Source organism: Citrus clementina, unplaced genomic scaffold (assembly GCF_000493195.1).
Source record: "Citrus clementina cultivar Clemenules unplaced genomic scaffold, Citrus_clementina_v1.0 scaffold_1, whole genome shotgun sequence".
In the NCBI taxonomy this organism is placed as follows: domain Eukaryota; kingdom Viridiplantae; phylum Streptophyta; class Magnoliopsida; order Sapindales; family Rutaceae; genus Citrus; species Citrus x clementina.
This window is the reverse complement of record NW_006263303.1, coordinates 7,356,035-7,377,904: the sequence shown is the minus strand read 5'-3', so window position 1 is coordinate 7,377,904 and position 21,870 is coordinate 7,356,035. Positions and strand designations below refer to the sequence as shown.

The following is a 21,870-nucleotide window of genomic DNA, read 5'->3' as shown; positions in this document are numbered from 1 at the left end:
GTCTCCATCTCCCCAGCTTCGTCTCCGCCTTCTCTTGATCCAGATCTAATCGGTGGTCGCTGTTGTCGGTGATCGGTGGTCGGTGGTCACTTTCTCCGTTTAGTTGGTAATTATTTTTTGATAATTAATTTATGATAATTGTTGGTAATTTTGTTTGGTAATTATTTTGTTGAGTGATTAATTGTTGGGAATTATTTTGGTAATTGTATTGTTGATAATTATTTTAATAATTAATTTATGCTAATTGTTGGTAATTATATTTGGTAATTATTTTGTGGAGTGATTATTTTGTTGGGAATTATTTTGGTAATTGTATTGTTGATAATTATTTTAATAATTAATTTATGATAATTGTTGGTAATTATGTTTGGTAATTATTTTGTTGGGAATTATTTTGGTAATTGTATTGTTGATAATTATTTTAATAATTAATTTATGATAATTGTTGGTAATTTTGTTTGGTAATTATTTTGTGGAGTGATTATTTTGTTGGGAATTATTTTGGTAATTGTATTGTTGATAATTATTTTAATAATTAATTTATGATAATTGTTGGTAATTATGTTTGGTAATTATTTTGTGGAGTGATTATTTTGTTGGGAATTATTTTCGTAATTGTATTGTTGATAATTATTTTAATAATTAATTTATGATAATTGTTGGTAATTTTGTTTGGTAATTTAAATAAGAGTGATTATGTTGTTGGGAATTACTTTTTGATAATTATTTCGAGAATTACTTTTTGATAATTATTTTTGGATAATTGTTGATAATTTTGTAAATAATTATTTGGTCAAAATTGCCGGTTGGGTATAAGTTTTTGTTGGTAACTACTTGGTGAAAATTGTTTGTTGGTATATGTATTGCACATGTTGAAAATTTTGCTAGTAATAATTTGATGAAAATTGTTGGATTAAGTTTGAAAATAATTTTGTTGGTAATAATTTTTTGTTTTTTGTGGCAGTTAAAGTAGTGTAATTGACAATGTCATCTAGCACAAATGAAAGTCGAAATTCACTGCAAATATGCAATGAATGTGGTGGCCAAATGGAGTTGTTCACATCACATACTACAAAAAATCTAAATCGCAAATTTTGAAAATGTAGAGTATGTAAAAACTTTTAATGGACAGAAGATCGTAAGTTTAGTGATGAGAAAATTGACTTGTTAGTGGAAGAAGTTAGGAAGTTGACATTGGAAATTGAGCGCTTATCCAATAAATTTCAATTGTTGCATAAAGAACTTGAGCATACGCAACTTCGAAGTAAATATGGACCGAATTACTATTTCATTAAAATGTTTATGATTATTGTGTTATGCTTTATATTAAAGTTTTATTTATAAATTGTTTTAATTTGTACAATTATTTATTTTGTATGGTTTGTAGACATATATAATTGTATTGTCCCTCTAAATATAAGATTCAAGTTGTTGTTATAAGTTTTTTATTGCTATTATTGTATTGATTTATGTCATGGAAAATTGCATATAATATCCTCATGGAACTCAATATTAAAAATAATAATAATAAAGATTGAAAATGAAAGAATTAACTCAGCTAAGCAATGATACACACTCCAGAAAACAATGTTCAAGATTTTCCATATAAGAATATCATTTGTAAATAAAGTTTAAAGATACCAACATTATCCAGACACACTAAGTATATGATGACGAACCATTAGTACCACCCAGCATTAAATTGAATTGAATTAGTCGAATTATTGCAAACAAAAAGCAAGATGGCCAAACTACAAGATCCATCTATGATTCAAATCACAACAAACAAATCCTTGAAATTGTCTATACCTGCCCGTACTTAATGGCAACAACAACTACTCCATAAAGATCTATCTATGATTCAAATCACAACAACTACTCCATTATTGTTGGTTCACTTGTCAAGAAGCAATTTAGAAAAAAGCTACTAGACCAACAACAGTTATAGAAAAAAAAACTACGATTGTGCAATTACATGTTCATCATTGTAATTAGTTCGATTTAACCAAATTCAAACATCAATCACATCCATTGTTGTCTTCATTATGTTGTTGATGTAGCAAATGTTAGAAACTTGCACTTCCAGATCCTTCGTACGTCATCGAATGAGAAGGATAATGTGGTTGCAAAGCATACAACGGGAGTGCTTGCTGTAATACATAAAAATTTAAAACCTGATATGAGATTTTAGAAATTAAAAAATATAAGTGTGCACTAACAAATTGCGATTTTTAGATAAAAGCTTACTTGTTGCCAATTATAAGGAAATAGTTGATAAATATTATGCACACCACCTTGGGTTGGGTATATAGGTACCTACACAAATGAAAAAATTATATATGTATAATCGACATTAAAAATTAAAAATTACAATTTCTTCACGAATTACATTATTACATTATAGTAGCCTGAAGTCTTGTATTGGTTGAGATTTGTATTAACAACACTTTATTCCTGTGATGTCTATATATGTTCAACAATATTGTTAGTTATGTATATTCAAAATAAAAGAAAAGTTTAACATAAAAATTCACAAACTTACCACGCCCACGTTGTTCTGCTGTGTAAAGAATTCATTAGGCACTTGATAAGATAATGGTGCATCTTCTTCTAAATCCTATAAATTATAACAACCAATTTAACATAAACATTCAACAAAAAAATTAATAAAAATTTAACATAAAAAATCAACCAACCTTATTTTTTTCTGCAGTTTTTTTCTTTTGGGTCGATTTCTTTCGAATTATAGATTGCTTCCTCAAGCAAGGAGGGCGACCTTTACGGTGAATTGCCCCTGGATCATTGATTACATGTTCAATATTGTTGCTGTTGCAACTTCCTTCACCTATACCAGTCGTTGGTGAAATAGTTGTTTCAACACTTGCACACTGAATTTGCTTGGGCAGGTCTTTCAGTGCCTTATTAATCCAATCCAATACAGATTTGTAACTACTTTCATCATCAACAACTATGTTTGCAACCTCACTGAAAGCATTACATATTTTGTCATATCTCTCCTACTGAATTGACAAATGCTACATATCGTAACTAACTTTCACCTTGCTGTAGGATCTCCTCACATCTCTTCTCCACCTTGCCAAAATGTACATTTCCGGAAGTACTTTAACACCGTTACGTATCAACACTATAAGGGCATGTCTACAAAGAATTCCCCTAAATTGAAACTTTGAACCGATACAGTTAACTTCACCCGTGACTTCTTCAAAAACAACCTAAAAGCTTTTTTTCTTACCTTGTCCAAATGATTCACTGATTTCATTTATTGATCCCATACAATTAATTGTGTCACAATACATCAGTGCAGTAAATTCTTGTTGGAATTCTTTAAACTTAGAAATAGTATACACCTTTTCAACTTGCTTTTCTATCTCATATCTTGATACACAAGGAGTTTTTTTACTGAAACACTTTTTATCTGCTTGCCATTCTAATTCAACTTTCCTTCTCAACGCATTTTCGTACTGCTTCACAAACTGCTTCAAATTTATTTTTGCGTTAACAAATCCATCAAAAAATGCATTTATGCTTTCACTTCATTGAGTTGTTGACATTCCTGCCCAAAAGTAGTCGTTCAAATAACATAGAACCCAACAATACTGCTCCTCATATAAACCGTTCAACCAAACATTATCCCATAAATTATACACAGTCATCATGTCATGCCAAGCTTCATCAAACACATTCAGACTCAATGAATCATAAACAGCAGAAAGTAACGAAGAAATAATACCTTCATATTCTTTAAAAGCTCCTAACTTCTCAGGTACCTTCTTCATTATATGCCACAAACACCATCGATGCCTAGTCGTAGGAAAAACATTTGCGATTGCCTTTTGCATTGCTTTGTCTTGGTCTGTAATGATACCAATGGGAGGAGAATTAGACATGCATGATAGCCACGCCTCAAATAATCACGTAAATGTCTCGGTATCCTTGTGAAATTAATCCGCATCCTAACAAAATAGACTGATCATGATGATTAACTCCGACAAAAAGAGCGAATGGCATGTCATGCATGTTGGTAAGATATGTGGTGTCAAATGTGATGACATCTCCAAAATATTTGTAAGCAGCCATACTCCTCCGATCTGCCCAAAATACATTCCTTAATCGATCATGCTCATCCAAATCAATACTGAAAAAAAAACCATTGCATTCTGCTTACTTGTTCTAGAAGTACTTTAGAATTGCCATAACATCTCATTCTCCAAGCTGTAATCGCCTACCTTTGTCAACAAGATTTCTACAATCTTTTTCTAGAAATGACACGTTTTCATATCCACCAGCTTCAACAACAATAGAATTAAAATTTCTGGCAATGTTAATTCGTGCACAATCATTCATTTCAATACACTTTCTTGCACTTGCACTAATGTTGTGGTTACAAAAAAAATATCTAGCTTTGTCCGAACTCAATCCATGATTGTGTTCAAGGTTTAAAGTTCGAAGAATCCATTTTCCATCTTCATTTACACAACCTCCAATTCTAGCATCACAACCAGTTTTTGCAATAGGTTTTGGCTTCAGCACATCAGTATATTTACTTTCTGACTTGCCACTACGACCACATGCAAACGTCACGTACCTTATAATTCCATCGCTCCCTTTCTTACTAGTTAGCTTCTTAACATGAAGCCCTTCTTGTTTACCATATGCTTTGTAAAATTGCCACATTTCCTCATGACTATCAAATAACATCCCAAGAGTCGACTCATATTTTTTCGATTGTGCATCTTCGACTCCATCTTCATGTTCCAAATTATCCATTTCTACAAAATAATTAATATTCGTTTTAAGCTAAATGTAAGCTCAATTTATACAAACATCATCCAGCAATAATTTAATCCATTAAATTTCTAAAAATTTAAATAAAAAAATGATAAATCAAACACAATTTAAATTAAAAAATTCAATGTGGAAACAAAATTTAAATTAAGAATAAATTATTATAAATTTTTCCAAACACCATCCAGCAATAATTTAATCCATTAAAGTTCTAAAAATTTAAATTAAATAAATTATAAATCGAACACAATTTAAATTAAAAAAAATTCTATGTTCAAACAAAATTTAAATTAAAAAATTCTAAATCAAACACATAATTTAAATAAAAAGAATTCTAAAAAATTCTAAATTAAACACATTATCATTTAATCAGTAAAATGCAGGTACATTTCTATTATTATGATATAACAAAAAATAATAAAAAATAAAAAATTATTCTTTAAGCTGAGATAATTACCAACTGGGTGTTGCTTCAAAATCTAGATCGAGAAATGAACGAGCTGAAGTAATGGCCACTGATTGGATGAGCTGAAGTAATGGCTTGTGATGAGCAAAGAAGTGAACGAGCAAGGAGAGAAAACTTAGCTTTGCTTGGTCATGAGTCGGAGTGAGCTTTGGGGACTAGTGACTTTCACGTGGGGGGCCAGATTTCACTTGGCAAAAGTGACTTGAGTGTGGGGCCAAACGGCAGCTTTTTGTTGACCATTTAAGAAAGTGTCTTGAAAGACAAGAAAAAACTAATAAAAGGGAGTGTTTTTTTTTTTTTTTCACGTGGGGGGCCAAATTTCCCTTAGTCATGTTGGGGGGAGCTGAGAGAACGAAACGGCAGCACAAGCTGCCGTTTCTCTCAGTGTTCTCTCAGCTTTCTCGACCTTTAGCATTTCTCATTTTGTCATAGTTCTTTGTCTTGCAAGTCTAATGGTGGCACCGAACATCTCAAGCACCATTTCGATAAGTGTCGTGCAAAAGACCCACGACAAAGTGAGCTTTCACAACATGGATCTGGGGGGGAGGGAAGATGAGGCCATTTTTATATATTCACAAGGAGAACCGAACTGGTTTGGCACCATACATGGCAGCTGTTGAACAACCGTTGCTATTTTCATAGGACATGCACTTTAAACATTATACGACAAGGTACGCTCAACCTCAATTTAGAAGATTTCCTAGAAATACAATAAAACATGATATGGAGAATGTTTATGCAAAAAAGAAAATGAATTTGGTTTCAATTTTTTTTTATTTTAAAGGTATTATTTTTGTTACTTCTGATTATTGGACGTAATAATATGGGTTATATTTGGGTGACATCGCATTTCATTAATGAAAATTGGAATTTGGAGAAAAAATTGCTATCATTTCGTGAGTTAGATTACCCTCATACTAGAGCTCAGATTTTTAATGCTATTTTGGATATTTTTCGAGAATATAATGTTATTGACAAAATTTTTAATATAACACTTGATAATGCTTTTGCAAATGATGTTTCTGTGAACTCTTTTTTGTGCAATGTTACACTCGCATGTGGTTCACAATTTTTTCATATTAGATATTTTTATCATATTATTAATTTGATTGCTAAAGATGGTTTAGAATTTATGAGTGGCAGTCTCTCTAAAATTAGAGAAGTAATACGCATATTGAAATCACCTTCTAAATATCAAGAATTTTATAAGAACACATTGCCCCTTTATGGATTGAAAAAGAAAAAATTCAAACTTAATATTAAAATTCGTTGGAGCTCCACATATTTGATGTTAGCTTTTTATGAAGATTACATCAATGCCTTTACTAATGTTAATTATAAGTTAGGTGAGGGTAGTACTATTGCTTATGATTGGAATATTACATTTCAATATTTGAATTTTTTGAAAGTGTTCTACGATGCCGTTCTACGATGCCACTCTTGCATGTTCAACAATTTATGAACCATATTTATCTAAAGTGTTTAGTCATTTATATAATAATAGTGATGTTTTAGCCTAGCACAAAAATGATGTATATCATGCAAATGCATGTGAAAAAATGAAAGAGAAATATTGGGAAAATATTTCACATTTGTTTGTTTATGCATCTCTTATAAATCCTGAGTTTAGTCTACATGGAACACAAGCTTTAGTTAAAGGGATAGTTGAAAACTTGGACATAACACTTGATACTAGTATGAGTGAGTATTTAACAGTAATAAAATATATTTTTTTATGGTTATGAACTAAAATATGGATTGAGCTCGAATAGATCACAATCAACACTATTTGAAGCAGCTCCTGTTCGATTTGAAAATGTAGCAATGCGTTTGATCCGAAAAGGTAAGGCCCCAATTAGTAGTGGTACAAGTGATAGTTACATTGTTGAAAATGAACTACAAAAATAGTTTAAGTTTCAAGAGATATTAAATACACGATTTTTAAAAATAGATGTTTTGGCACTTTAAAAAGAAAAGGTCACCATATTTCCTGTGTTATGTATAATGGCCCGTGATTTACTAACTCCTCTAGTCTCAAGTGTAGCTTCGAAGTATACTTTTAGTACAATTAGTAGAGTGTTAAATGACCGTCGATCAAATTTAGCCGAAAAAACATTAAACCGTTTGATGTGTCTTCAAGATTGGGAGGCTGTAGATCGTCGTACATAACAATGTAGACATAATGAATTAGTTAAGGAGATGTCATTTTTGAATATGGAACTAGTTACAATTGATTGTGATACAAATGCTGACAACGATGACGACAATGCTCGTGTTGAAGTTGATGACAATGAAGATGAGGATTAAAATTTATAAATAATTTTAATGTCTGAAATGGTTGGAAAATGTAAATTATAGATAATTCAGTAGGTGCCAACCTAGTTGGGATGTGCTGTAAATTATAGTAATGCAAATTACACCTTATTTTATTTTATGTGTAATTTGAAGCTTTTATCTCATAAAAATAAATTTTATTGATCTCTCAATAATATTATATTTTATTTAATTGAGTAATATTTCTATTTGTGCTTTAAATTATTAATAATGATTAAATCATTCATCATTTAAAATGTAAATTCATTCAATTAAATTTAAATTAACTCATTTAATACATTTATCAATGTGAGAATGTATTAATTTTAAAGAAATAAATGTGAAATTAGAAATTTATATTTTACAATACAATATAAAATTTGAAATTTGTATGCTATTTTTTTATCTTTTGTATGACAAAAAAATTAATAAGTAAAAAATTGAATTTTGGTGTGCCTAGTGGGTCGGCACGATGGGGCCATGCCGTGCCCAAGCATGGCCCACATGCCCAAATAAAGGGAGCCATGCAGTGCCACGTGCCTGTACGGACGTGAGCCGTACTCTTGTGGGCCCATGTTGCGCCCAAACACAGATGGACCGGCAGGATCCGTTGAAAATCTCGGTGGTCTTGTGAGAGGTTGACAAACTACGATTGTTGTTTTATTTAGAAAGTCCCATAACCGTAAGGCTTAACTGGCGAAGAAAACAGTGTATATTTTCACTAATTGGGTAGAAGGTGATGACCCTAATGAATCGACTATGAAAGTGGCTGCTCCTATTGCTTATTATTTTATATTTTACTTTTCTCAACGATATATTTAAGCCACAAAATTAACTTAATTTGATAATTAAGACATGACTTCAAAGACGTTTTATAATAAAATTTTATTATAAAACGTCTTTGAAGTCATGTCTTAATTATCAAATTAAGTTAATTTTGTGGCTTAAATATATCGTGAGAAAAGTAAAATATAATTATAACATAGTTATTAATAATGTAGAGTAGATATAATTTTTAAATAATAATTTTAGTGACAATAACATAATATAACTTTTTTTATCATATACATATGAAACAAAATTAACTTAACTAGTAAATTATAACAGTATTATCCAACTAAATTGCCAAGGCCTCAGTCTAAAATTTGAAATGTGAAGATTGACATTTCTTTTGAAAGGTAAATGTAATTTTTCTAACATAAAAATTGATTAATTTTAGGTTGTACATAAGACTAAACCCCTGACACCGCTCGTTAATTTGACATAAGGAAACCCAATAATGTAGCAAATCCATTTATAAATAAAAGAATATTCCATTCATGATTATTCAAAGTATAAAGGTCTACAATTTTACAATATTTTTTGGGAGTAGTCTCATTTTCAGTTGTCATTTCAGTGACCCCAAAATTCAAAAAAAAAAAAAAAAGGGAAAAAAAAAGATCAAACTAATCACCAGAAAATGTTAATAAACAGCATATGGGCATTGGCATTGAGCTCCTAGATAAGCCATACAACTGAATTTGTACCGTCACCTGAATTCAGTTGACTATTTCTCAGCCGCATCAGTTTCCCCAGGATTGACTATTTCCTCTGGGGATTCTGATATAATGAGGACTGTAAATAGGTTTTCATCTTCTGTAATTTTTACAATTTGAAAGCATTTTTTAAGCCGTATGTGTTTGTTGAAAACTTGAACACATGCCCTTGCAGACACGAAATCAATCATTCAGAAAGCTACAGCACCCTGAGGAGCCGCCCAATCATGGTAAGTTAGAGGTGGTGAGACCCATAGATTCAGCAACTTCTCTTGCAGCAAAATTATCTGCTTGTTCCTGCATGGAGCAAAGCACACGGAGTTGACATAACATAAAATTATGTATACCCAAGCATCTTCAATCTGCTTATGACGCTATGTTTCATTCAAACAAACTAAGACGGTTTCTGATTCACAGTTGACCACTAAATAACAAACCAACCCCTACAACAGTCCAACAAATAGCCAGACAAACGTACCTGAAGACGGTGCAACAAATACATCAAGAAGAGATGTACAAATACCTGCAAATGATTTCTTGTAAAGGTTATCAAACAACTTTATCAAGCAATTTGTATTCTTTCATATAATTTATTTGTAATGAAATATGTATAAACATCGTGAACGATTCTTACAAGGTAGAAAAGCAAAATGATTCGTGCTATTGGGTAGCGCCAAAGAAATCGTGTGGCCCTTACAGCCCCTGAATCCAGAAGTTTTGCTGCCTTTTGCAGCTGCATGAGCAGGTTGAAGTATCAAGTTAAAGAAAAGTGATATGGCAACTGAGATATGAGATATGAGATATGAAAGCAGAGATACCTGCACACTTGCCCCAGCAATGTGACGATGATGCAATGGGAGAGGCCTGCCATTATTTCTATATAAGAAAATATTCATTGAAGATGGTATACATGAAATAGATTGAGATAAAGCCCCAATATACATACACTGAAACTAATGAATGTTAAAAATTTTAGGCCAGAGGATGTGGGAATGGGTGAGTGGTGGCATTTTGATTCGGTTTGATATCAAATTTAATAACTTAAAATATGAAACTTCAAATACAGATGGGAGTTCCCAAAACTGCAATAAGATGCAAATGTACATAACAGTCCGTGAGGTAGCTAAAATAGATGACTAAGTTCAAGATGAGGAAAAGCCATGACTAAACCCAACTCCAATTCATTGGCATTATAATCAGAATATGTAAAGCTGATCCCAAGTGGCAGTGCACTATTGCTTAAGCATCTGCTTAGTTGAGTTCATTGACTAACACTAAGTCATACTTCTACATTGCTTCCAACCTATATATTTCAGAAGAGTTACTGACACCAACATGGAATTATTGCAATAAAAAAATGGATTTTAACATACTCAAGACTCTTCATTTCAGCATCTTCTTCCCAAGATGACCATGATCGACGAGAAACTCTACTTCTCTCTGCCTCTGACTGATCAGGATTAAAGTGATATATTATGAGAAACAAGGATTGGGATCATAAAATATAAAATGTTAATGAAGAATATAGATGACTACTTCTATTGGAGTAGAATGAAGTACACGTTGACAGACCTGTACTTCTTGAAGACGATTCATTTCCTTCTCCAACTGAAATTCTGCAGCAGCCTTTTCACTGGCCATGGTTTCAAGCTGTGTTTGCTTGTAGTACTGCATCATAGTTGTGAATTAGATGGTGCAGAAGTTTAAACATAAAGGTATATCAAGTGGATAAGAAATTTTCAGTTTACATTACCAAAAGATCTGTTAGCTCACGGTAGCGTTTCTCTAGTTCCATATGTTCCTGTTGAAAGGCAGATATAATCAATCAGTTCATTACGCTTCAGTAAAATGTATAACAAAGTGGATAAGAGATCATGCTTCAGTTAAACAATCAAAGACACAAAACTGAACCTCATTCATATATGTATATATATATATATATAGAGAGAGAGAGAGAGAGAGAAGATACTAGTCACTTGATATTAAAAATTTCCTTTTATGATATAAAAACTACAAAATAATTTCTACTTTAGTTGAATCAGCCACTTTGAGAAAGCAATGTCCTTTTTTTCTATCATTCAATTACAACATATGTACTGAGGAATATAAAGAATTTTAATATTATCTACTCGTGATCAGACAACCTCTGCCTTCTGCAAATCTGGAAGGTTTTTTTTCTTCCGCCCTTTTCTTTTTTGTTGGGGGGGGGGGGGGGGGGGGGGGGGGGGGGCGCGCTAACCAATAGAGTTATTAAAAAAAAATGTTAAGGATGTGAGTCAATCTAACTTCTTTGGTGGATCCCAAAAGGATATACTAAATGGGGTTCTTAGCATAGGCAGGTTTTTTTTTTTAGATATTACAAGTATTGACACCCACCAAACTGTAACCACAGATTCAAGGTTGTTGGTTCTCCTAATCCAAGAATTGTTATATCAACAAGGGGAAAATACATAAGCAATGGGCTGAATAAACCAAAGAGGTCACCTCACGTGAATAATGCTCAGCATCCCTCTTCATGGCCGCCATTTCAACTCTCATTTTTTGCACTTCAGCCTGAAAATACACAAACAAAAAGTTCACGTACAGATAAAAACTTATTATTAGTTCAAAGAAACCTCTGCCATGAAAATCTTCATGAATATTAGTATATATTCTCAGGACTTATTACTCTATTATTCAGGGGATTAGTGACAACTCAATTGGAACAAGCAACTAGCACTTGCCTCCAAAGAAGAAAGCTTGTTTTCAGCATCTCTCTGACCCTGACGTGCACGTTCCACTTCATCCTGCCATGCCTGCATCTAAATATTTAAAACTTTTGTGATTATATGTGATTATATGGATGATAAGAAGGATTGCAGCACATTATAATTGATACCTCTGTTGGTACTACTGTACAAAAGACTAATAAGAGCATATTTTAAACTGCTGAACTAAAGTTAGGTTTCAATATACCAATGATTACAAATAGCATATTGAAGGTTGAAGTTCAAATATGACAAATTCTGATTTCTAATAATACGAATTTCCAGAAAGAACGTCAGATCAGAAATAATAGACATTATGCATAAACTAAGGAACCAGGTGAACATCTTCAAATTAGGCAGAATGAATTATAGTTAATTAAGCACCCAAGGTAACATCTACCTGGAAACATCAAAATCAAAACCACAAATGCAAGATGTACAACCTTACAATCTTTACCTGAATTGCTTGATTTGCTTCTTCAGGGGACTTCTTTTGTCCACGCTTAAGACGAGCTTCCATATCTTGTAGTTCTTGTTGTAAAGTTGCACATTCAACCTGATCTCATAGTTCAGGAATTTTAAAACTGCTGATTCAACCCTTTGATAGAAACAGCATTGTACATGAAAAGATTATTAACCACGAGTCTCCATACCTCAAGCATAGCCACTTTCTGCTCAAGCTCCCCAGCCTTGGCTGTCCTCTCATCTGCAATTCTCTGGATATGGAAGTATTTACCAACATTCAATAAAGCATTATATACAATAAGGTCACACTATGAGAAAGGCTTTCTGTTCTACCGAAGAAAGTTAAAACATCATTTTCCAAATTATCCTAGTATTCTGAAAATCCCAAAATTTTAAAAACATTCAATAAACATGTTAATAGAGTGCTAAATATGTTGAATGGAAACAGAGTGGAAGCAAAAATTGATGGCGTATTCATAATCTGATCCTTAGACTGAAGATTGTGCTAATGAATAAGCACTTAACCGGCTTGGTACTAACAGGGCAACAGGCACAAATCTGAACTAAATAATAATTAACAACCTTATCAAGTCAGAAGAGTATATACACTCACAAAACAGGTCTGGTAGGATTTTTCAGGTAATTCAACTCATGGTTACTTGTATTTAAATGCATCGAGAACATTAGTTTTATGAACTGAGAGCAGATGAATCCTACAACATTTACAATCTTAACAGCATATGTATGCTGATAACTGAACTATGACAAGAGAGAATTTTATGCATATTTAAGAGCCTGATGGAAAAAAAATGTACATGTACTGCATATGACGGTTTCTCCAAAAGAAACCTAGTAAATTTTGATGTTAAACAGTCAATCTAATCTTCTCGAAAAGGGAATAGTCAACATTAACTTCCACCCACATTGCATTTAATAAAATTGTGTCCAAAAATATCTATGGATAAAAAGCTCAAGGGCCTAACATTGATAAAGATGGTAAACTATTCAATAAACATATAGACATCACATGCATATTCACTACTAAATTATTCACATTTTGAGATGAGTTGGAACATGATATGTCCTCACATTACCTGTATCCTAGCAAGGGCCATTGATGCCTCAGCAGCTCTATGTTCCAATTCCACTTCCCTTTCCATAGCAGCCTGTTTATTGTATAGATACTGTCATAAAGTGAAGAAACAACTAGGAAGACAATACATAAACAATTTGTGCAACGTATGAACCATTTTGGTAGCATTATGTGCTGCACGCTCTTCTTCTGCTCTCCTTTCTACAGAGGCAAGCTCCTCCCGTAAAGCCTAGTAAAGAAGGATATCCATGCTCAGATAAATCTCATATTAGAAATAATATGTTAAAGGAAATGTCAATGGCAAAAGATGCTACAAGAAAAAACAAGCAATTTACCTGTATCATCCTAGTCTCTGTTAACTCTCTATTTCTCATAATGGATTCCATGTTCATCTAATGAAAAACAATCAAGTTTGTAAAATGTCAAAACCTACACATCAGTAAATAAAAATTCAAGTAAAAATAAATAAATGTAATTTGAGATATAGATTAGTGTTCTTTTTTTATTTAAAGCATTACACAACTGGTTATTATATGTCCTCCCCACTCATGCAAGTGGGAATCGAATCCCGTTTTAACCCAAGAGGTTTTACCAACCAAACTAGCTGGCATCCACAATGATATAAAGTTATTAATAATTCGAACACATCTTAAAATGAGGAAAAAGGAACTCTTAGTTAATGTCAACTCTAAATCTCAGATTCATAGTATCAATGAGCTATTTGAAAGTGATGTATAATGCAGACAATGGCAATCTGATGGAGACTGTCACTTCACATTGAATTCAGCAATCCAAAGAAAAAGGAAAACAAGATCATGCATCAATTGCTGAAATAGGAACGTGGCCAACCTGAAGTGAAGCCAAATTTCCTTCAGATAAAGCAGCCTGTTTCTTAAGTGCATCTATAGAACTGACGAGTGTCTCAATTTCAGAGTTCTTTGCTGCCAAAGCCTCAGCCAGGTTTGACTCCACCTTCGTTACCTCAGTTTTATATACAGATAATTCTTGCTCTAGCTGTTTTATGCGAGCCTCATATGATCTACTCAGCTCTCTCTGTGAACGTGGCATTTTTAGGATTAAAAGAAACATTTCTACAATAGAATTAGTGACATGAACAAATAACTGCACTTGAATGTTCACTCAATTAGTAAGAAACATGGCTGAAAATTTACCTCCGCAACAAGAAGTTCCTCTAGTTGTGCATTTTCAGATTTGTACTCTTGTAGACGAGATGAGAGTCCAGCACAAACCTAGGCATTGATGAAATAAAAGATTAAAAAAGCATCCAAAAAGCAAAATTGTCAAAGCAATGGAAAACATGGAAGGCTCTAGTTTGTTTCATTTGAGGAATAAGTCTGTTACGTCTGAGTTGACACTTTTAGGAGAAGTAATTGCTCTACAAAATATCCTTCAAACAAGGTCATTCCAATTTTTTTGAGTTTCTTGTACATGATGAATAGACTGAACAGCATCTTTTAACATAAAGGAGAAGGAAACAGATCAAGAGTGATCAATGCAGAGAGAAAAATGAAAAAAGAAAAGTCAAATTGTTTTAGAATTTTCAGCCTACTGGGTTGGAGAGAGGAAAAATCCACATCAAATCTACTTGATCTGTTAACAGCAAACTAAAAAAGAGTGAATCAAATGGATCCTAACGAAATAACAGAGACAAATTAAATAGTGATATCTGTCCTAGTATGAATCTATCTTAGTATCCTTCAGTTCCTAAAAAGTAAAAGGTACATATGGGAGATTACATACTTATGCCAGCTGTTCTACAATCATCAAACCCCCACTGGTCAGACAGTAGACTTCCTATCCTAAAAACAGCCCAGGTAGATTATTATTCTTTGCAACATACAGCGCATTCTCCATATTCTCCTGTTATAAAAATCTCAACAAATTCAGAGAGCTTACCCGAGCCAACCTAGCCTCTTTTGACTGACCAGTGGAAATTGTAGTTTTGAGCAACCCTTGAGCCTCATCAAGTTGGTCCTGTTCTTTTGTAGGTGGATCATCAGCTTTAAGAGCTTGTTGCTTCCTCTTATTGGAAAGAGTTTCAACTTTAACATCAGCATCCTTCAATGAACTTTCACTATTAACAGGAGGATCGACAGCTTGAATCTTACTATCAATCTTCAACGGCGCATCAGCATCTGCTGATTTGGTAATTTGGCCAGCATCATCTATACGGTCTTCATTGACAATCCCCATTTCTTTGGGAGGCAATGGTGAAGGAGGATGATTTAAATGAACATCTGAATCATTCTCATTAAGAATCTCACCATTTGGAGTAGCAGTGTCCAAATCGGTAAAAGTTTCAGGGATTTCTACTTGATCAGCATCATGTTTAGACATATCCTTAGATTGCTCTGTTAAGGGAATGCTGGGGGCATCTCTCTCATTAGTCTGCTGCTGCTCACCATTCTTCTGAGTCTTACCAGTAGTTATTGTTTCCTTTTCAACTGCAAGCGTAGCCGTATCTTTATTAGGTGTCACATCTACTGGTGAAGCTTGTGTATTAGCTTGCTCCCTTGCAGTATCATTTATTTTAAGGGATTCGTCCGCAGAGTGTCTCCTTTGAGCCTGCAGCAGCCTATGTGTAAGTTAACGCACATAGATCCAGGTAATCAACATGAATATACTAAAAACTACACTGCTACTAAAAAATATGCTAGCTACCTTTATCCTTGACTTTATCTTCTTTGCTTGAGATCCTTGCCCATTGGAAGCTTATCAATTAAAAAGGAAAAAAGGAGTTCACATTAACACAATTTATATTCGGTGAAGAAATTCAAGGAATTTCGTTTTTGGGTGATACAGAAATAAAAACTTTTCTACGTTGATGATCTAATTCCACAATAAGAAAGACAGACAAGGTCCATTGTTTATCTCAGACTTCATATTCAAACGCAGAATCCCAGTTTTCACTTAGTCACTAAATAAAATTCCTAGGATCTAAGTTCCCACCCCTTCCAAACATTATAATTATACTTTCTCACCTCCACTGGAAGGATCAATTATTATTATTTTAACTTCGAAAGACAGCATTAACTTGGCCTTATTGAAAAATTTGAAATTTTTTCAGGAAATTAAACATAACTTAACCATACAGATGTGAAACGACCATATATAACTTTGCTAAACTGGTCTCATCCGACCCATGGATATTTATTCAAATCTAAGAAGTAACCTAAAAAGTCAAATGGACATCAAAAGAACAACGATCTCCATCACTTCTAAGTCTCAAGCAGTTGAAGCTCTTGAGAATCATTTTTACACCTAAGTGAACAACCACAATTGAGATCTTCATTACAAGTTCTCTATGGCAGACTGCAAGTCTGCAACAACAGACTGTTAGTGCTGCTCCTGTTCAGTACTCCAAGTCAACATACACCGAATTGATGCAACCATGAATTAAAAGTTGGAGTTCAATTCAAAGTCTAGATACCAAACCATTATTTTCCATCAAAAAGTATGTTTAAAAAAATGTCCTAGAAATATATTATTGATACCTGGTGTCTGGAAATCAGATTGCTCATCTGCCAATTCATTAACAACCAGCTTCGCCCTTCGATCTACAACTTCAAACAAATCTGATCCCAGAAAAACACAATGATTAATAATATTGAACTAAAACTTTACAAAATAAAAAATAAAACTACGTGTAGTAGCCAGTTAGTTCAATTGGTAAAATCTCTTGAGTGCAAACAAGAGATCTGAGGTTCGAATCCCGTGTACATAGATAGGGAGAGAATTGAGTTGCCATTAGACTATTAAAAAAAAAATTGATCTCAGGCTCTATATGAAAAGACAATGAGCAAAAACAAAAAGAAAGAATAAAACAATAATGGGGATAAAAGAGGGACACTTGAGCCATATCTTAAGTAAACATTTTATAAAGAGAATTTGTACGTAATAACATCCACCATTCAACTCAAAATTTGAGATACCATCAGAGCACAAATTAAATAGGCACACTTTGCCATTGATAAACAGTATCTACATGTAAAAGGGAAAAAAAAATAGCTCAATACTTTTATAAATTGAAGCTAAAGAGTGGCAGAAGTTATGTCTTTCATTAAGTGCAACAAAATTTCTCATAGCATAGAATAAAACTGACATGGCTCGCTATCATAGAAATCCAACTAGTCATATGGTAAGCAGCTGCTGCAAATTTCTTTGTTTGTTGTCATTTCAGCACTAACATTGCATTCGATAGTAGCTAAGCACATTCCAACTATGTAATCTAAAACAAACCTAGCATTCGTTATTGACATACTTTCCAATCATACTATATTATAATCGAACATTCAGACAACAGATAACCAAAATTTCATAAACAGATCAGACTTCAAAATAACTTTAAAAAAACAAACGAAAATACTAAAAGAAATGAAAGTCGAATTGAATTTAATTTGCAGACCTTCAGCGGCTTTGAGCCACGAAGCCATTGACTGTGAATCTGATGAAATTAGTGCCCTAGAAGATGAGGATCAACGAAGCGTCCATGCACCGGCGAGTGAGATTATCGGAAGATGTCGGTTCAAAGGAGAGTAGCTGAAATCAGGTCGATTTTGATTCAATGCTTAGATCAAAAGCTAATTTCGATTAAAAAAAAAGATTTATTTTCGATTTGGTACGTAAAATGTATCAATCAGACACCGGTTACTTAAGGGAGGTTGCGTTATAAGTTAAACTGATGAAATTAGAGCTGTTTTGCGACTGACGAGATTACGGTATAAAAATGTTTCGCTAATCTGGACCGTCCAAATAGCGATCTTTGGCAATGGAAATGCCCTCTTTAACAAATAAATAATTTGTCAGCTAGAACTGCGTTTGGAATTGAGGCGAAGGTACAATTGCGTAAAAAAATTATAATTATAAAATAAAAATTAATAATATATAATAAATATAAAATTTAAATAGTAATTTTGATAAAATTATTAAAGATATAATAGATTTTTTATCATACAAGTAAAAAATTATATTAAAACAGCTTTCAAGGTACAACAGTTAGTGTTTACTAAATACTTTAGTGTTGTAGCTTTTAAGTTACAGCTGCTCAACCTTAATCCCAAATGCATCCTAAGTCATCTCTCATAGCACATTGTCTTAAGGCCAGTTTGGAAATATTATAATTTTTTAAATAATTGATATTAGTTGTATTATAAGAATCATTGGTTGCAAAAAATTTATTTATATTTATATAATATTTATTTATTGTGTATAGATAATAATTGATAACGAAAATAAATATTTTATATTATTAATTTTATTTTTAATTTATTATCTCAATATAATTAGTAGTAATAATAATAATAATTTCTTTAAAGTTAATAATTTTAGTTCTTAATTAATAAGGATAATTTTAGATTTTTATAAGATATATATATATAATTATATTAAGTGTATAATTGATTCTTATATAAAAAAAAATTAGAAATGGTTTTTTTAAGAAAAAATTATTCAAATAAATTAATAAGAAGTTCTCATTACTATTTTTTGCAAACTCTTTTAAAACAAGATTATCTTGGTTTGATGTCTTGATTAATGTATTTGTGAAATGGCTGTAAGGCATAAATAGGGATGGTAAAATTCAGATCCGGGTTCGGATTTGGCATTTCCAGTTCCAAGCCCAAATACTATATTCTTCGTCATTTTTTATTCTTTTTCATTTAACTATCATTCACAGCTCACTCATCAAACTTTCATCAATCAAGTGTTTTGCAGAAAGTATTGCTTTCTTTAAAATTCCATCTAAAATACATGCATAAATCACAAATACAAGGAACAAAACAACCAGTTAGTGCTAAATTGATAATAGAAATACTATAACAAATTTATTTTGATTCTAATAAATAAGTTTTCTATATCTTTTAGGTATTGAGCAATCCAAAACTAATTTTGAGTACACACCAATGCCTCCACTATAGATGGATATGTTGGAACATTTTCAATAATAAATGTATCTTATGGTAAAGACATGTCCTATTAATTGTGCCTTATAGAAAATGTATCTTTCACTAAAGACATGTCTAATTAAATGATGTCTTGTTGTAAGGACATGAATGTATCTTATGGTAAAGACATGTCCTATTAATTGTGCCTTATAGAAAAGGTACCTTTCACTAAAGACATGTCTAATTAAATGATGTCTTGTTGTAAGGACATGTCCATTTAATTGTGTCTTGTAGAAAAATGTATCTCTTTACTAAATGATATAACTTTTCATGACAACATTTCACTTAGAGATGCATCATTTCATGGTGACATTTCATTTGAAATGGTGATGATTCAATTTGGACCATTGATTAAAATCAAATCTAAATCCAATGGCCATGAATGAAGGGGTATCATGAAAGATGACAACCCAAATGAGGGGGCACAAATATATCTATAAATAGAGGTCATGTTTAAGCCATTTAGACATGAAATGAATGATCCTACACCACTCTTTTCTTAGCATTCCTTTCTAGTCCGGATTTCAACACAAAACACCCATTTCTTTTGTGCATTCACATTCCAATATATTGTTTTCTGCAGGAACAATATATTGTTTCTTAGCAGGCTTGCAACATTCAAGAGTATTCTGGTTTGCTTTCGTCGATGCACAACTCAAGCAAACAAACAAGTGCTTCATTGTATCTTGGAGGCGTATTTGCTTAACCCATGTGCATCACTCAATTGGTGGGGGCAAATAACGTCTTAAGGAAAGCGACATTTGTAACGTGCCTTGAAGCACACAAAATTTCTGCAGTTTCTTCCTACATACAGAGTTAGTTGTAAACACATTACTTTACATAATAAAGTTCCACCATTATTGTTGTATTTCTCTACATTTGCCATTCCCTACAACTCAACCTCCAACAGGATAAAGTATACTGTGATGAGGACTCAAATGTCTACCTCAATGCTAAAAGAGGACTTAGAAGCAACTATTGATACATGAACGACCAAAAAATCTCTCACAATCTTTGCAAGTATAGGATATTGCCTTAATTATTCTTTCACCATGATAAAATATCAAATTGACTAACTAAAGGCAAAGTATTTTCTTTAAGATGAAGTTCTAATTCTGTTTTGGAATGATCATTTTGTGAGTTCTCATTTCCGAATGATGCCTACTCGTTAGCCATTTTATTCAAGTCCAAGTCTAACATAATAGATTTCTTTGCTGTAGCATCTTCAGAATTAGCAGAACCATTAAGCCCCATTTGAATTTCATGGATACTTTACTTCATACTATTGTTCTAAATCAACAAATAACTTACGCACTCTTTTAATTTCATATTCAGCTCTTTCTCGATATACTTTAGGAAATAAAAAGTTAATCAGTAACATTTTACGCCTAGGATCTAATGATTGACACTAAAAAGTGTATATTCAATAAGGATAAAATTTTAATTTTTCACTTATTGTGTCGACTAATGCGCTCATTATTCTTAAATTATTTTAACACTCTCCAAATATATTTATATTAAATTAATGGCAAGTGCTAAGTTACATTCAATGTAACTTACACAATTCATCTCAACCACATAAAATTATGGGACCCGCAATTCATGTGGTTGAGATGAGTTGTGTATGTTACATTAAATGTAACTTAGAGACTCCCTAAATTAATTTGTAATTTTGTAATAATTTAATTTTATATTGTAGATATATTTCAAGAATAAAGAGGAGTTGGAACTGAAAGCAGGCACAAAGAAGAATTACTGGAGCCGAGGTTGCTCGTGATGTAATTAATAAAAGAATTTAAAAAATAAGGAATAGAAGGTGAGTAACCATGCTTTGGTTGCTCGTGATGGTCAAGTGGCCAGGTTGCCACCGAGCCATCACACTTTTCAATAAATATATATATTTAATATAAAATAAAATAAAAATAAAAAATAAAAGAAACGATGCATCCCTTGCTTATAAAAGGCAAGAGGATGCAAGCGACAAGGCAGAGAGCTGTAGACGAGCCGAGGAGAGAAAACAGAGTGAAGCTGAGAGAGTTCTTTCTTTCTTTTCTTGTTTTCTGGTGTAATCAATTTCTTTGTATTTTATTTCAAAAGTTTGTCAAATAAAAAGACTGTTTTGTTTTCTTTCAATATGAGTGGCTAATTTTACTAAGCTAAGGTGAAAGGTGAAGCTCAAGGTTTCAAATTATTAAATTTATTACTTTTTCAAGTGAGTTTTAAGTTTCTTTTATTCTTTTCTGGTTATTTTTATGTCATGTTAATTCATAAATTTTCTTAGATCTGTATGATATTTTAACGTAATATCGACACATTAATACAATTATGGCACATTACGTGCTTCATTCCATATTTATTCGCACACATACTTAGTTAAGAATTAAATGATATAATAATTAACAGGTAAAAGTTAGGCAAAATATAAAAAATGAGAGAGTATTAAAACTATAGTTTGAATATTGAAAGTGGATCTCGTAACCTT

The 21,870-nt window shown here is 32.4% G+C and overlaps 1 protein-coding gene across 3 annotated transcripts; it reads right to left on the bottom strand.

Annotated features, from left to right (window-relative positions):
• Positions 1-8,867: 8,867 nt before the first annotated feature.
• On the bottom strand, positions 8,868-18,196 carry LOC18055430 (golgin candidate 1). 3 transcript variants are annotated; one of them, XM_024177635.1, is made up of 20 exons: positions 17,852-18,196; positions 16,941-17,021; positions 16,108-16,157; positions 15,343-16,011; positions 14,598-14,675; positions 14,275-14,478; positions 13,761-13,817; positions 13,580-13,654; positions 13,427-13,498; positions 12,521-12,583; positions 12,325-12,423; positions 11,844-11,915; positions 11,605-11,673; positions 10,874-10,921; positions 10,693-10,788; positions 10,494-10,570; positions 9,939-9,996; positions 9,755-9,853; positions 9,599-9,643; positions 8,868-9,417 (listed from the first exon to the last, which is right to left on the bottom strand). In XM_024177635.1, exons 1-20 carry the CDS (start codon positions 17,877-17,879, stop codon positions 9,346-9,348), a joined length of 2,112 nt encoding a protein of 703 aa, XP_024033403.1. In that variant the 5' UTR covers positions 17,880-18,196; the 3' UTR covers positions 8,868-9,345. The 3 variants fall into 3 exon arrangements, with proteins under 3 accessions (XP_024033403.1, XP_024033402.1, XP_006451270.1); XM_024177634.1 differs by having other exon boundaries at positions 11,844-11,921; positions 17,852-18,195; XM_006451207.2 differs by having other exon boundaries at positions 9,939-9,984; positions 11,844-11,921; positions 17,852-18,195.
• Positions 18,197-21,870: the final 3,674 nt, after the last annotated feature.

Bases quoted from the DNA above. Each gene is read 5' to 3' on its own strand.
- LOC18055430 (XM_024177634.1), bottom strand. From the start codon at position 17,879: ATGGCTTCGTGGCTCAAAGCCGCTGAAG. The intron at 13,499-13,579 runs GTTCATACGTTG...TACAATAAACAG, and splicing joins CACATAATGCTACCAAAATG to GCTGCTATGGAAAGGGAAGT. The intron at 10,789-10,873 runs GTAATGTAAACT...ACTATGATGCAG, and splicing joins GTGAGCTAACAGATCTTTTG to TACTACAAGCAAACACAGCT.